This window comes from Hyperolius riggenbachi, chromosome 5 (assembly GCF_040937935.1).
Source record: "Hyperolius riggenbachi isolate aHypRig1 chromosome 5, aHypRig1.pri, whole genome shotgun sequence".
NCBI classification, from domain to species: Eukaryota; Metazoa; Chordata; class Amphibia; order Anura; family Hyperoliidae; genus Hyperolius; species Hyperolius riggenbachi.
This window is the reverse complement of record NC_090650.1, coordinates 133,899,736-133,917,097: the sequence shown is the minus strand read 5'-3', so window position 1 is coordinate 133,917,097 and position 17,362 is coordinate 133,899,736. Positions and strand designations below refer to the sequence as shown.

Below are 17,362 nucleotides of genomic sequence, written 5' to 3'. Positions count from 1 at the left end.
TCAGACAGGGCTGATAGCGATACCCAATCAAGCCATGAAGTGTCTATCTCTTTAGGATTTAATGGTTGTTTATATAAATTTTTATAAAATTCACAAAACACTGAGCTGATGGATTTAGGATCATTGTGAAGTTGACCACTAGGTGAACGTATACTGGTGATTACAGTTGTCATATGTTGGGGCCTAGACATTCTTGATAGAAGTGTCCCCATCTTGATTCCATGTTTAAAGTAATATAGGTCTCTGTAAGATTTGATATATCTTTCTCTTAATTTAAAGTTTGTCTCGGCAGCTTTTTTTGCTGATAGCCATTTTAGTTGTGTCTCAGGGGAGGGGTTATTTAGAAATGTCTTGTGTGTGTTACGCAACTCCTCCATCGCAGACATATAGTCCTCATGAGATTTTTTTTCCTGCCGGCTATGTAACCGATTATTCTCCCCCGTAATGTTGGTTTAGCTGCTTCCCAAAATAGGAAGATGTCCTTGGCATGGGCAATGTTATCATCTTTGTACTCCCACCACCATTGTAGTAATAATTGTGAGAAGCCCTCATCATTATAGAGGTAGGACGGGAATCGCCAGATGACATCAGAGCCTCTGGGAATTGACGGGGAGAAGATCAGCTGTACAGGGGCATGATCTGATATTACAAGATCTAATATCTCTGAAGTTTGTATTTGGGACATAATTACAGGCGATACCAGCAGATAGTCTAAGCGAGACCAAGTATTATGGGGCAACGAGTGGAATGTAAATTCCTCTCCATCTGGATGAAGTGTTCTCCAGCTGTCACACAGTGATGTGGATGATATGTAGTCATTAAATAATTGTGATTTAGTTATCGTCAGGTTGCTAGCTGGCGTTCTTTTTGACCTATCTTCAAATAAATTATTAATAGCGTTAAAGTCACCTCCCTGAATGATCCTAGCATTACCTAGCAAAAGAACCTCAGACAACAATTCAGTGAAAAAGGGTCTATCCATTTCATTTGGTGCATAAACATTAAAGAGAACCAACTCTTCTCCCGCCAGGCGTAACTTGATCCATAGCCACCTCCCCTCTTTATCTGCTTTGTGATCAATAACTTTGCCCTGAATTGATCTATTAAGTAGTATCAAGACCCCTGATTTACGACCCCCAGATGCTGACCCAAAAACTTGTCCCACCCACGATTTACGCATAAATTTGAACTGTTCGGATGATAGGTGGCTTTCCTGTATGAAAGCTATATCTGTTTTAATTTTTTTCAAGTGATGTAGCACTATTGATCGTTTCCCAGGGGATCTCAGTCCCTTGACATTCCACAAAGTAATTCGTAGAGTCATTTATCTAGACAGCCCTGGACCAAGTTACACAGTGTTATACTTAACTTATACCTCTTATTTAATTTAGATTCCCAGAGATGACAGATCCTTCCCCAAGCCCTCCCCCCAAAACTTATTCCCTGTGCTGCATAAGGATTTGCAAATGGGGCTTCACCGCCCTGTTGCTGAGTTCAAAACTATTGCAGCAGAAGGAGATACAAAACAAAAACAGAATAAAACAAGAACAAAAACATAGTTACTGGACTCCACTTCTTCCCTGGAAGTTTTCCTCTTCCCTACGTCTCCAGAGCCGGACCACCTTCCAGTCATTGATCCTTAGCTGAAAAAGTGAATAGCCATTCATAACAATTAACAGTAGTAAACCTGAGAAACTAACTCTGTACTGAGAGTTGTGTAATATTCAAGGCAGCGCCCCCTGCCAAGTTTCGATTTGCAAGAGGTGAGCTTTAATCTGATCAGGTTGGATCAGAGTTATCCCTGCGGAGGAAAGATAAAGCCTTCTTAACCGTATAAAAAACATGGGTGTTTTCAGAGTCGTCAGTGACCCTCAGCACCGCTAGATACTGGAGTGCGAATTTCCACTTTTTCTGGATGCAGAGAGCGTATGCTGGGTTGAAAGCTTGGCGCTTTTTAGAAACTTCCACTGAGTAATCATTAAAAATGCGGATCTGGATTCCTTGGTGCTCCAGGGGATGGTCTAGATCTCTGTAGGCCCGTAATAGGTTATTTTTTTCTGCAAAGTCCAAGTATCTAGCTAGTACTAGGCGGGGATGGCGTTTGTCAGCTGCAGCTCGGGGGGACCCACTCTATGCGCGCGTTCCACCTTGCAGCCCCGTTTGAATCCCAGCATCTTGGGCAGGGTAGATGCGCAAAAGTCACGGAGGGCTTGTGCTGTCATGGATTCTGGGAGTCCCACCACCCTGAGATTATTGCGGCGCGAGCGATTTTGTAAGTCCTGCAGTTTATCCTGCATTTGTTTGTGTTCATCTTGTTTTTTGTTCTCCTTCACCTCCCTGGCGCGCTCATCTTCTATTGTTTGTATGCGAAACTCAGCATGATCTAGTCGCTGACCATGCGCTTGTAATGTGCCATGCACTGCTTTTAAGGACTGGTCTATGGCGGCCTGTATTGAGGACTGCAACTCTGGGGCCAGTTTTTCAACTACCGCTGCCACTAGCCTCTGATAGTCTATGCCTCTGTTCTCCCTCTCACCTGGTGCGTCTGTTTGTGTGTCATCTCCAGAGTCCCAAGATGCGGGCTGCTGTGTCTCTCGCACGGGAGATTCGTGCTGCGTAGGAGGTGAGTGAGAGGGGTCGGCGGCCATCTTGGGAGCGGCTTCCTCCTCTGTGCCCGGCTTCTGTTTGCAGGTAGATCGCGTTAAATAGCGGTCCATGGAGCGGGGTAGATACATGTGCCGGGTCCGGTGTGCTCTGCGATCGCCACAGGAGTGCTGGGGGCGCTTTAGCTGGCGTGTGGATCGCTGGAAGGGGTCACGGTTAGCGGAGCTCCGCTCTCAGCCTCCTTCCATCCAGGCGCTGGAACCGGAAGTCGTACCTTTGACTTTTACTTCTGTGTAAAATCATTGCACCATGTATGTTATTTTTGTTCATGGTCAAAACAAAAAGGAATAAAAAACCCTTTTCAATAAAACATTATCAAAATGTGTGACGCCCTAACCAAAGGCTGGCAGGAAGGGGTCAGACAGGAAGTCTGTCAGACCTACTGACTTTCTGAACATGGACATCTTTCACATTTTTGAGATTAATCTGTACTCGTCCCCATTTCCCCTTTAGTTACGGTATATACCATGAACAATTCAAGCTTTTATTTATTTATTTAAGTATTTATTTAGTGCCAACATATTATGCAGCGCTGTACGCTGTATATTGTCTTGTCACTAACTGTCCCTCAGAGGGGCTCACAATCTAACCCCTATCATAGTCCTATGTCTATGTATGTATCGCGTAGTGTATGTATCATAGTCTAGGGCCAATTTTAGGGGAAGCCAATTAACTTATCTGTATGTTTTTTGGGATGTGGGAGAAAACCGGAGTACCTGGAAGAAACCCATGCAGACAAGGGGAGAACATAAAAACTCCTTGCAGATGTTAACCTGGCTGGGATTTGAACTGGGGACCCAGCACTGCAAGGCAAGAGTGCTAACCACTATGCCACCATGCTGCCCTAGCTCTAAGGACATTCTTTAGGGCTCTTCCACACTAGGACGTTGTGTTTGATGCGACGTTATGGTCACACAACGTGCCCCTAACGCAACGCATGTCACTTTTGAAGTGTGACGTTAAATTGCCCTGCGTTATGTGTCTCGTGGTGTGACGTTTTCGTTGCATACTGATAGAACGAAAACGGTGCATGCGTCACATTTAAAAAAAAATCAAAAACATTACTGAGCATGTGCAAACAGTCCAACGTAGCTAATAACACAGAGAACGCACAGCATGCAGCAATTTCTAAATATTGCTACACGTTGCACACATCGCAACGTGAGCACTGTGAATGTCACACATACTTTGTGTTTCTGTGCGTTAGTCTGCGTTTTTACTTTTTATAACGTGCGACCTTAACGTTGCACTGTGAAAGAGCCCTTAACCGCTTGAGGACTCAGCCTTTACCCCCCCTTAAGGACCAGCGTGGTTTTTTATGATCTGTGCTGGGTGGGCTCTGCAGCCCCCAGCACAGATGAGGTTGCAGGCAGAGCGATCAGATCGCCCCCCTTTTTTCCTCCCTATGGGTATGATGTGCAGGGGGCGTCTGATCTCTCCTACCTGCATGGGTGTTGCGGGGGGGCACCTCAAAGCCCCCCTCTGCGGCGAAATTCCCCCCTCCCTCTCCTCCCTCTCGCCCCTGGTGATCGGGGCTGCACAGGACGCTATCCGTCCTGTGCAGCCTGTGACAGGCTGTCCTCTGTCACATGGCGGTGATCCCCGGCCGCTGATTGGCCGGGGATCACCGATCTGCCTTACGGCGCTGCTGTGGCAGCAGCCCTGTTCAATGTAAACAATGGAGACAAACGTCTCCTGCGTTTACATTTAGTCTGCAAGCCGCGATCAGCGGCTCGCAGGCTATTCACGGAGACCCGCTCCATGATCTAACAGGAAACGGCCGCTCGCGAGCGGCCTTTCCTGATTAATTAGGGAGGCACCTGGCGACGCAGATGTGCGTCGCTGGTCCTCCAGCTACCACTTTGCCGCCGCACGGTATGAGTGTGCGGTCGGCAAGTGGTTAATCTTCTAAATTATGCTGGTTCTTAGTTTCATCACTTCTCATCCTTACAACTTATTTCCACTAGATCTCCACTAGGTGTGTTTCTTGCCTCTAATGCTAAACATACACGGTACGTTTATGCACCGCTCGATGACGGCACGTCACCGCTCGTCCGCGCGTGCGCGTGGATCAATTCCCGCTAGTCCCCGCGGGCATTCCTTATCAGCCGCTCGATTTCCCGTTATTGTCCGCCCGCGGGGCTCTAGCGGGGAATCTATCCGGCGGGTCATTGGACCTGTCGGATATTATCAATCGAGCCATCAGTGGCTCGATTGATAAGGAATAAATGCACCGTATCTTTAGCATAAGTGGTTAGTGTAAATCACTTGCCACTGTTGCCAGAACTCCTTTCTATACCACTTGCTGTGCTAATTGAACCAGTGAAGTCACAATATCTTATCTGAACAGGATTATTTATGAGTGCAGGCCATCCAGGTGAAAGATCTAGGGTGCCCTCTAGTGTATAGAGCTGATACTGCATCCTCTGTACTAATGAAATTCTGCTGTGGAGTGACCAGCCACATCTGCCTCCACATATTGTGCTATATCGACCTCCTATAGCTTTCAGTTACATACTGGCTATGTGGCCATGCATAGAAGTCCTGCCTATGTTCAAGCCCACTGTTGCTGTTGCCTACATCCCTTCCACAATCATGTGTGTGTGAAAGTCATGAACTGTTAAGGTGACCACTAACGATCCAATTTCTAGCGAAAGATCATTTGAGCGATCAGATAATTCTGTATCAGTAAAAAAAATCATTCACTACACCATCAATGAACCAATCTTTGCTTTCTATCTATCACAACCAACAAGAAAATCCAAATTTTGGTTTGACGAAAATCCAATCGCACGACTATTTTTATAATCGTTCATAATAGATTGTGCCCATAAGTGGACATTATTTACAACCAATTCTTTCAGAATTTCTGATCGCTCAAGCGATTTTTCGCTAGAAATTGGACTGTTAGTGGCCACCCTCTGTAGTGGTTTCACAGATGTTGATGACAGCTGGAAAGTGCCCCAGGGGTGGTAATAAGGTAAATCTATATACAGTATATACAAAAGATGCCAGTGATGGCTTAAATAATTGGACACAGCCCTGGGACCTGTTTATGCCAAACCCCTATGCAGGTAGATGGCTATGCATTAAGGTATCGGTATGAAGTGGGGGTGTCAGAAATACTACATAGGTTAAATACACCACATAGCTTGAATTAAGAAGTTGTTTGGCAGTGGTTGGGGTAAGGCCTGGAAATTGGTGATATTCCTACACTGGATCAGATTGGAGCTGTATTGTATTCTAGTTAGAAAGACATAGCTACTGGACAATTAATATTTGCATGAATTTTCTTGAGTAGAGGATTGAATCCTGTTTATTACTGTAACTGGAGGCTGTGCCTTTCTGTCCTGCTCATATAATCTGTGCTAAGGCACTATTAGAGGGCTATATTCTATAGAGTGTTTTGTTTTATATCTATAGGAGCAAATTAAGTGAGTTTAGTCAATAACTGACTCCCAGACATGTTAATAACTTTTTTTAAAATTAATATTTGAGAACAAACCAGGAAATCAATACAATATTTGTAGAGAATATACACAGTACAGTTATTATGCTTATATCTGTAAAGGGGACATAGAGATGAACAGCTGGGTATGGATGATGGACAGTAGTGATGGTCATGTAGATGCAAATAAATTTGAGTTGATGCAAATGTATGCAAATGTGTATGCAAATGTATGCAGCTTGAAAATTAACCAATCAAATCCTGCTGAGGTAATGTAACGATCGGTGTCCGCACACAGAGAGAATCTGATTATTGGTGATCTGCAGTATCACCAAGAATACAGATTATACCTGATTATTGATGATCTGCAGAATCACAGATAATCCAAGTATAACTAACCTCTGGACACCTTTATAGTGTGAGTGTTTGGTGCAACAGTAATGACTTTGAGTAAGACCACCCGAGGAGCAGGTGGTCTTTGGCAGTATGGGCGATACCGCCTTTTGGGAAGTACAACAACCTTCCAGCAGCCTGAGACCTCCACAGGGGCGGAGTCCCAAGGTGAAGGTAGGAAGGACCTGTGAGTGAGTGACACCTGATAGGTGGATGTCACTAGCAGGTCTGGAGACTATCTCTTAAAGAGGGAGATAGCTCTCAAGGTCGGGCAAGCCAGGTCGGCAACACACAGACAGATAAAGTACAAAGGCAGAAGACTGGTTCGGTATCCAAGGCAGGCAGGGTTTGGCAACAGGTAATCAGATATACGTAAGTACCGAATCAGAAAGCAGAGGAATAGTCAGGAATGCAATAGGTCATAACAGATATCAACAATGCCTAGTCTTGGGTGTGAGGTCCGTGGTCTCTACACCCTGGAACTAGTCTGGAGGATAATATGATGGTACAGAGTATTCCTAGACTTGGGTGTGAGGTCCGTGGTCTCGACACCCTGGAACTAGTCTGGAGTATAACAGAATGATAACACAGTTCCTAATCTTGGGTATGAGGTCCGTGGTCTCGACACCCTGGAACTAGTCTGGAGTATAACAGAATGATAACACAGAGTCCCTAATCTTGGGTGTGAGGTCCGTGGTCTCGACACCCTGGAACTAGTCTGAAGTATAACACAATAATACACAGAGGTAATCTGGTTCATTGTGAATTCCCAGGTCCTCCTGGTTCTAACACACTGTTGGATCTGACTAAGGTCTGAGTGCTTCCACATAAGTGTTCGCAACGGCAGACAACCTGAGACTGGCCAGCAGTGACTATATATAGAGCAGCGCTCTCCGGCGCTGCCCATCAGCGATCAACCAATAGCCACTTGCCTTGAGGTCAGCTGACCAACCTGGTCAGCTGATCCCTCCTTGTTTGTCATAAAGGTTCTGTCTCTCAGCGCGCGCGCGCGTATTCCTCAGCCTGTGTGAACTAACAGACCCAGCCACACCAGACGCACGGTGCTGCGGACAAGCCGCCGCGGTGGACGCGGAATCAGCCGCCTTGCCGGCAGTACACGCGGCAGCTTTCCGCGTTTTCTCACAGGTAAAATTCAATTGGTTCATTTTCAAGCTGCATACATTTGCATGATTTTGTTGTATACATTTGCATCAACTCAGTTATTTGCATCTACTTTGCATCTAGTGCATCTACTACTACCATCACTAATGGACAGGATGGTTTTGGTTCCAAAATTGGGACTGTTCCTCCAAAAGTCGAACAGCTGGGAACAATTTGTGCTTATCTGCAATACAACTCCCAAGCATCCCTGACAAGATACGGAGCATTTCCATACAAGTCATTAAGCATTATTAACAACTAATTAATCCAACTTATGATTCAGTAAACCTTTATGGCTGTCCAGGTATTTAATGAGGAGATTGTGAGGCAGAGCTTGGTTGCTACAAAAGATAGATGATGTCTCTTTAATATTATTCATAGTCTGGGGGCAAGAGATAAAACTGAACTTATCCATATACATGAAACTTAATACATCTGAGCCAATCAATTTGCCGTTTAATGACTAGAGAAACGCATGATAGCTTGTGGTATTCAACGGCTCTTCAGGGATCACCCATATGGAAGCTAATTGCTTATTTAAGTAGTAAGAAAAATGTGTTATCACTTTACTTGGAAAGGCCAATGAAGTGTGTAAATGTGCAACTTGAAATTATTTTTTCTCTGTAAGGTGAATTTTCAAATGTCCATTATGAGCTATTTTCTGTTCTTACCTCATTTTGTGCAGTTTCCATCATTTCTGTTTTCTGGATTAATCATTTTATTTACATACTTAGAAAAAAGATGCATATGAAGAAAAAGCACCTCTCAATTTTAAGGTAATGTAAAAATATGCACAATCTTTATTTTATCACATTAGACAATACAATAATCAATAACTCTGTGATTGATCAATTCATAAAAATAAACACTGTTAAAAAATACCTGTATTAAAACTCACTGCCATGATTTGAATAACCACTAATCAATTCCCTATCTTTTGCACTTTATTGAACCCGAGGTCATTCACTTGGGGGTTCATTTTTTAGCTCTGGGTGATTTATTATTACACTATACAGATTTCTGGGCACATGAATTAATTATTGATTACTGGAACCAGTGAGCAATGAGTTTTAATATGGTAATTTTTTTTTACTGTTTTGTAGTTTTATGAATTGACCAATCATTGAGTACAATAGATTACTGTCTAAAGTGATTTAATAAAGATGTTACATATTTCTGCATTACTTTAAAATTGAGTGTTGCTTTTTCTTCATGGGCATCTTTTCTCTAACTATGCAATTGTTTCCAAGCCCTAGAACACTGAATTAGTGCAAGTGTGCGGAAACCGTCTGTTTATAAATAATTTTATTTAGTTAGGTTTAGGGAAATGACTTTCATAAAAGTTTACTTTAAGTTTTCAGTAAGGATGCAGTTTAATGCAAATTCATATTAGAAATGCACATGCCCAATTGGGCAGCTAAAGTAACAGGCTTCCAAGATGCTGAATTTCTGTACAAGATAAAGTTAAAATACATACACACTTTAGATGTCCTCACTCTTAGAGCTAGTTCACACTGGATAATTTTTCAGCACTTCGCTGATCACCATCGATCAGCAAAGCGCTGCTACTAATGTATCCCTATGGATACATTCACACTGCAGCGTTTGCGAATCAATCAATTGCAAACACGCTGCATGCAGTGTTTCGGGGGTGACTGCTCTGCGATTCTCGTCCTATTGAATTGGAATCACAAGTGCAAATTGCAGGCAAGCGGCACATCAAGTGCTGAGTCTGAACCAGACCTTATTGTTTCAGGTGAAAGTCTAGAAAGTGCACAAGCATTGTCCTCTTCAGCAGTAGACCAACATGGAAAATCCTAGGTTGCTGCTATTTTTGTTCCTGCAGCAAAGTGCCTTCTACTCATCTACTAATCTCTCTTCTCAATAGATTAAAATAGACTGGTAATACTCAGAGGAATAGACATCTGTGTTGTGTGATCTGATTGCTGGATGGTTACCAGCTTTAATGCCTCTATCCCTGTTTATTATTGTGAAACTACTGTCATTTCAGTCAGTAATCATAACACATATGGACAGAGACTAATATAAGAATTGTTTTCAAATGGCTATCCAATACCCTGAGCCAGATTTACATTTTTGGAGCTTATGGACCAGGGGTGGCCAAGCTTGTGAATATTGGGCCACAATGGGTTTTTAAATTAGACAGTGGGCCAGACTAAGAGCAGATTGATGTAGTTGTTTTAAGTAAACCTGAGGTGTCCCCAAAGACTGAAATCTGGATGCCTAAATCATTGCAGTAGCAACATCAGACACAGTGGCGTAGCTGGAGAGCTCTGGTCCCAGATGGGAAATGTTGACCTGTGGGCCCCCACCAACACCACCAAGCCCCCCTCCCCCCAGTAGCCTTGTGTGCTTCTCCCACCCCAGATATTGGGTAGGTATATGTACCCAAATCCCCGCCCCAGGTATTAATACTGGGTGGTCATACCGTATGTGTCCTCTGCCACTTAAAATGATATTAAGTATCCATGCACCGCTTAAATGATCTGGGCATTAGCGGGACTGATTAAAAAGACTAAAATGGCTGGGTCAGGCCTGCAGGCTGTAGTTTGCCCATGTATCTCAGTAAATGATGATGTTTGTACGCTGCTAAAAGGCAGTTTTTAATGACTGAAGAAAAATCAAAAATAAATTGTACTAGAAATGAGTTAGAGCTGGTTCATGTGAATTTGTAACAGTGTTTGTTAAGCCTGGCCTTATGTTCCACCAAGAACACACGATTTGGGAGAATCATCACTCATACGCAGAGTGATGCAGGGTCTGAGGTAGCATGTCAAGACAACTTTGAAAAACCACTGGGCTTGTACACGTCATCAAGTGTAACAGGAGGAATCTATAGCAAAAAAGTTCAAATTTGCCAGACAGTTGTGCAAATGACTTGCTATCCATCAAATTATTGTTGGAAATACTTTTTTTTCCACTTGCGAGCAGGACCAGTGGTCTTTGTGGCCAACTTGCTAGTTTGCTAAAAGGGTCCTATAGCTGCTCCATGCAGTTCCAAGAGCTCTTTCAGAAAACTGAGTCTCTTCCAACCCCATAGAGCTATCTCTAGTTACAGCAAAACGTGTAGGACATTCAGGCAGGGGTCACACTTGTCTTTCAGTTTTCTGCACTTTGCAGAAAACTGAAAGACAAGTGTGACCCCTGCCTTACAGCAGCTAATGTAATTTATAGAGAAAACTGACAAATTGCGCAAGATGTCAGTTTTTTTTCTGCATGCAAAATCTGCATTAAAGTGTGACCTTGCTTATTGATTAACATGAGTTCTCAGTTGAAGTCAGTTTTTCTGTGCAGAAAACGCGTACGAAAGCCGATAAGTGTGACCCCTGCCTCAGGGTCTTATCCTGGCCGTTTTTGTTCCTTTTCAAATAAGTGTTGTTTTTTTAAGTTGAATTTTAAAGTTTAATTGCAGCCAAAACATTTTTTTTAGTTTTAGATAGAGAGGGTATAGTTTAAAGCACTGCTCCACCTTTTTTAGTAGTAGTAATAGTTTCAGTAGTAACAGGAAGTGAATTAATGTCTCCAACAAGGAGAGCATTAGCTGCAAAAAAAAAAAAAGAGAGAGAGAGGTTAGAGGCATTCTGAATTTGTTACCACCACATATGCCTCCTTTGTTCAGGGTGTCCTGTCTCCATGGCTCTCCACTGCAGCCATGTTTGTGGTCCTTTGAACCACCAGCATATGATGTTGATTTGTGCATGCCAGAAATAAATAATGACATTGCACCAGCCCACCTGAGTGGCTGGAGGAGAAAGTGCAGTGACACTCCATTGCTGCTTACTCTACATCAGGGATCTCAAACTCGCGGCCCGCGGGCCATTTGCGGCCCTCGATACAAAATTTTGTGGCCCTCGCCGGCAAACGCTTCCTTATAGTTTGCTTCTGTGCTCCCAAGTAATCCGCCGCATCCCCGATGCTAAACGAGGGCTGCAGAGCCCCCAAATCGCCTGGGGGGGCAATCCGCCGGCATTTCCTGGAAGGGGCAGAGCTTTCAGCTTCAGCTCTGACCCTCCTGACGTCAATCGCCGCATGTATCGCCGCCTCTCCTCGCCCCTCTCTGTGAAGGAAGAGTGAGAGGGGTGGGCAGAGGCGGCGATGCGCAGCGATTGTGAAATTCCTTATGCGGCCCAGCCTCATCCTGACTTTGCCTCCTGCGGCCCCCAGGTAAATTGAGTTTGAGACCCCTGCTCTACATGGAGGGGGGCACATGGACACACATGGACACACATGGCTACCAAAAACTACTATCCGTGGGGTTGTATACTTCTATTTGGTGTACCTAAAACTGATATGTTGAACGGACGCTTAGTCCTGATATACTGTTGTTTATCAGCACATGGCTACCTAATACTGGTATCTGCGGGCAAACTTGGCTATCTGCAGTCTTGTATTTGGCAACACATGGCTTAATTTTATTGTATCTGTGTAACGATTGTGGAACTTTCTCCGTGATCAGCGCACAACGTGTGCGCTGACACGGCGGAAATCCTCCACAAGCGTATAATTTGCAGGAACCCAGCAAAAGGTGCTACGCACCCGTAGAGGGAAAATTCCTGTCGGCAGATGGCGCTGGGGAGTGCAGAGGAACCAATCCTCTGTACCTCCACAAATGCCAGACAGGAATTGTACAAAACGCAGAACGCAATCGCAAGAGAGGCGATTGCGAATGAGAATGAGCAAAGGGACAGGTTGTATGTGTGTGTGCCAATCCAGTCGCCACCCCGCAACCGCACACACACAACAGCAGATATGAAATAGGAACGCGATCGCGAGAGGTGCGATCGCCAGACGAGACACAAGGCAGATCAGAACAGAATGCGAGGTTAGCAAAGGCACAGCAAATAATACAATGAGGAGATACGGAAAATAACAAATGCTAGCTAACCGCGAAAAGTGGCTAGCGCGATCCAAGTACAGAGTAGCAGAACAGAAGGATCCCCAGCGCCAGCGAAAAATGGCCAGCGCGATCCCAGAAGACAGAACAGAAGGATCCCCAGCGCTAGCGAAAAGTAGCTAGCGCGATCCCAGGAGACAGAACAGAAGGATCCCCAGCGCTAGCAAAAAGTAGCTAGTGCGATCCCAGGAGACAGAACAGAAGAGATAGCTGGTAGCAACCGCTGCACCAGCTATACTCCAAGAACAGAGATCAGAACCATTTCCTGTCAACCACCATAGGGACAGGACAATGGCAAACAGGCAAGACAAGACAGAACAGGCAATACAGATAATACAATCCTAACAGCACTAGGGAAATCTGCCTAGCGCAGATTTAGGAATTACTCTAAGCTGATGTTCAAACAGAGAGCAAGGCTGACACCCCACCAGGAGTGTTACATAGGACGAAATCCTTATGAACAGCGAAGCATTGTGGGAAAGACATAGTACCTATAGTTCACGCCTCCAATGAATGTGGCCAGGCAATTTGCATGACAACGTATGCAAATTCCTCTGCAAGCACAAGCTGCAAAACTGACAGAAGCTCTTCTTTCCAGAGTCCTGCAGCCTGCAAACCTACACAATGGTCAAAAGGCTGGCTGCCTGCACAGGCAGCTGAGCAAATCATCACAATCTGGAGGATTGTGGCAACTTGATTCTATTATCTAAAGGTTCAAGGCTACTTAACTTTTTAATCTGGGGACACCTGGCTACTTAATTGTTTAATCGTACAGCATAATGCCTACTTCATTCTGGTATCTTGGGGGCATGGTTACTAATTTTTTGTGGGGTTGCATCTGGTCTCTTAATTTTTGTATCTGGGGGCATTTGGCTACTTATTTCCTTTATCTGATGGCACAATGGCTACTTAATTTGGGCATCTGGGAGCACATAGCTACCTATCTGGAAGCATGTTGATACTTAATTCTGCTAACTGAGGGGTCTTGACCGCTTAAATCTGGCATCCGAGGAACCAAATAACTTAAAGGGAACCTTAACTGACAGGGATATGGATATTTCGTATTAAACAATAGCAGTTGCTTGGCAGTCCTGCTGATCTTTGGCTGCAGTAGTGGCTGAATCACACACCTGAAACAAGCATGCAGCTAATCTATTCTGACATGAGTCAGAGTAAGTGATCTGCATCCTTGTTCAGGGGCTGTGACTAAAAGTATTAGAGACACAGGATCAGCAGGAGAGCCAGGCAACTGGCATTTTAAAAGGAACAATCCATATCCTTCTCAGTTTAGGTTCCCCTTGTATTCCAGTATCTGGGGAGCCTCATTAAAAAGACTTGCATAAGGGAACTGATCATTATGGTTTATTTTTGAAGCACTTGTGAAATGTCTTTCATGCTGGAGATATTACTATTTGTAGGATGTTTTGTGTTACTGCTTCTTCCACAATTACTAAGCTTCACCTCACACTAGTCAACCCTGCAATACAAGTTATAAATAACACACATAATATAACAGATTCACATAGAAAAGTATCAAATAGCAGCCTATATGGATTGCCTGCTCTAGCAGGTGCTATATATTTAATCTTAAATGTATAAGCTGGTATATGAGATAAGCCTTCCAATGGATTAGCATTCACCTCACCACTGGCATACAATAACTTATCCACTTTAAAAACAGCAAATGCAGAGGTGGAGGGATTTAGAAAAACTGCAAGGCCAATTTATACAAGGTTATCTGTTGACAGGCCCTCTTGTGTATATGAATGCATTATATTCCTTATGAATACAAATGCAAGATATATACAACATTAGTAAACCAGTGTCATTATATCGCCTGCGCAGGTGTGCTTTGCATTTGTAATGGGATAAAAAAAAAAACATGCTACCTATTATCGTTGCTTTTAAAGTGCCAAAATGTCCTCAGCTTTGCAGCCTCATTTATACGGTCTATTTGGCAAACATAGGTACATTATATTAAACCTTATATGAGAGCAATATAGACTTCTTTCAAAAGTGCTGCTTGCACCCGGGGAGAGGATTGGTGGAAACTGACAAAGCTAAAGTGTAGCATGGCAATAGGCCAGTTGTTCAGTGATTTAAATTAGTCAGCAATATACAGTGCTCAAAAAACCCCAAAAATATGCACTAAATAACAAGGAACATGTATCCTCAAATGAAAAACCATCTCTTTAAAACAATCTCTATGTCTCCAGTAGCATAACTACAAATCATGGGGCCCCCAGCAAGGCCGGATTTATAGATTGTGTGCCTCTAGGCCAAGTATGTTGTGGTTCCCCTTCCATGTGCAGCGGCTCCCCTCCCATTCCATGTACAGCCCCCTCTCCCATGCATTTCACCCATGTATGCAGCCTCTCTCTTTCACAAACAGCTACATTGAGCATTAGTTTTCCTTTTTCATGTGTTGCTCCCCATTTTCACCCTCCTCTTTCATATGTAGCAGCCTCTCTTTCATGTCCAGGTGCCCCTCTAGGCTGCAACCGAACCCAAAGTCGGGGCCTTTGTGGCCTTTCTAGAGATCCAGCCCTGCCCCCTAGTGTTCACACCTTTCCTTGCCTACCCCTGACACTCACAGCCTGGGAACCCATCTTCCAAGGGTCATCATAATCTTCAGTGTGGACACTTTATAATCTTCAAACCAATAACAAGTGTAGTCACAAAAACACCTGAGCTGAAGCATGGACCCCTTTATTGGATGGAGTGAAGTAGTAGATGGGGGCCCCCTAACAGCTCTGCCCCCCCCCCTGCAGTTGCAGGAGCTGCTCCCCTTCAGTTACACTGCAATGATCTCATGCACTGTGCCCTCTAAGATCTGGAGCCCATGGCCCATATGCAATTCATTTTTTCACCTGAGTTATCTCCTAGGAGATCATTTTCATCTTCTCTATAAACTAGATTTTCAGCATTTTACAATTGAAAAAGTACCAAAAAGTTGGTGAAAACGTACTATCAATTTTATTTTTAGTAATTTCTTGATTGCTGGTGACTTAAAAAACATTTTATGGCAAGTTGTAAAAATATCACCTAGGAGAAAACTCAGGAGAAAAAGTGAATTGCATATATATGCAATTAACTTTTTCTCCTAAGTTTTCTCCTGGATGATATTTTTAAATGTGTCAATAAAATGCATTTTAAGCTATCAGAAAGCAAGAAAATGCTCAAAATAATTGTGATAGTCCTTTTTCATTTACTTGTTGGTACTTTTTTAGTTTCAAAGTGCTGGGAAGTTATTTTAATTTGAAAATGAAAAATTATCTCCTAGGAGAAAACTCAAGTGAAAAAGTGAATTGCATATGGGCCCATGTGTTAACAAGTTAACACTCTTACATGTGTGCCCATTTGAACGCTGTTATAATGCGGTTTAATAGTAACTGTGTTTGTTACTTTGGTGGGAATATTAAAAACTAGCACAAAAAAAAAAAAAACCTAAAGAAAAGCAAAACAAGCATGAACGCCATCACCTTCTCAGATCTGTTAAATTAGCTCAGGGTGGTCTTAGTATTTCAATAAATCAGTTGTTATTTTCTATGATACTTATATACCTATTTTCTCTATAGGACCATCTCTCGGAGCCTCGTTCCCCAGCCAATGGTGACTACCGAAGCAGTGGAATGGTCCTGGTCAACCCATTTTGTCAGGAAACACTTTTTTCAGGACGTGAACACATTTCAGAGATATGAGACTCACTGACATGCTCAGCACTGTATTTTCCATGCAGTCCCAGACATCAACAGACTTACAGAAAAAGGATGCCTGGACACCGAAGCTCTGTTTCGTTTGCTGTAGAAACTGAATAACAGTTTAAACTTTAGTTGGTTTTAGTTGACTTTACAGCCATCCCTCCAAATCATCCTAATGGCAGATCTGAGTATCCACATACATATCCACATACATCTATATAATATAAACATGCTTTGTTGTACCTCCCTCTTCCCCTCCAATGACTAGAATGTTTTCTCAGCTTGTTTTCCTAAGAAATGTCATCTTTTTACAATTGTGGTAAAACTTTACAGAATAATCTGTGGCTTTATAAATACAGTTATTTATATGTAAAAAAAATGTGTGCCGTGCTGTGTTATTTAAACATCCAAGGCTGTACAGTACATGCATGGGTGCAGTCTGGGTTCAATGTGGGCATTATTCCTTACCTCAAACACAACATAAAATAAAATCTCCTCTGAGGACACAGAGAGCAGAATATATATATAAATAGATAGATAGATAGATAGATAGATAGATAGATAGATAGATAGATAGATAGATAGATAGACAGACAGATAGATAGATATTATAGAGCTAAAGAACAACTTGATTGGTAGTGGGACGCTGTACAAATGGACTAACAAATTATTTAAAGGGAATCTGAAGTGAAAATAAACGTATAATATAATGATTTGTATGTGTAGTACAGCTAAAGGTGCGTACACACGTCCAACTTTACACCTGATTGTCGTTTGAACGACTTGTCAGGCAAACAGCAGGTGGTTTAAATGTCATGTACACACGTCCAAACAAAGTGTCCAACAAATTAATTTACATGTCGTTTGACTCTTTGTCCAACTCTCGTCCAACTCACTTTGACTTATCAGTTGGTCAAACGACCGCTGGTCGTTTGTACACACGTATGGACCTCACAGTTGTTTGAACGATCCATCTGATCCACTAAGCGGATCGGGCAAACCAGCTGTTATCAGTTGCTCGACTGCACGTACACACATCCAACTTATCGTTCATACGACAAGTCTGACGACAAGTTGGGT

At 43.2% G+C, this 17,362-nt stretch overlaps 1 protein-coding gene across 3 annotated transcripts in view; it reads left to right on the top strand.

Moving 5' to 3' along the window:
* Positions 1–16,659, top strand: part of TMEM108 (transmembrane protein 108) — a 282,268-nt gene extending 265,609 nt beyond the window's left edge. For all 3 annotated transcript variants that reach the window (XM_068234491.1, XM_068234490.1, XM_068234492.1), the window contains one exon: positions 16,160–16,659. In XM_068234491.1, the coding sequence (XP_068090592.1) occupies positions 16,160–16,282 (123 nt within the window). In that variant the 3' untranslated portion in view covers positions 16,283–16,659. The remainder of the gene's footprint in view (positions 1–16,159) is intronic.
* The last annotated feature ends 703 nt before the right edge of the window (positions 16,660–17,362 follow it).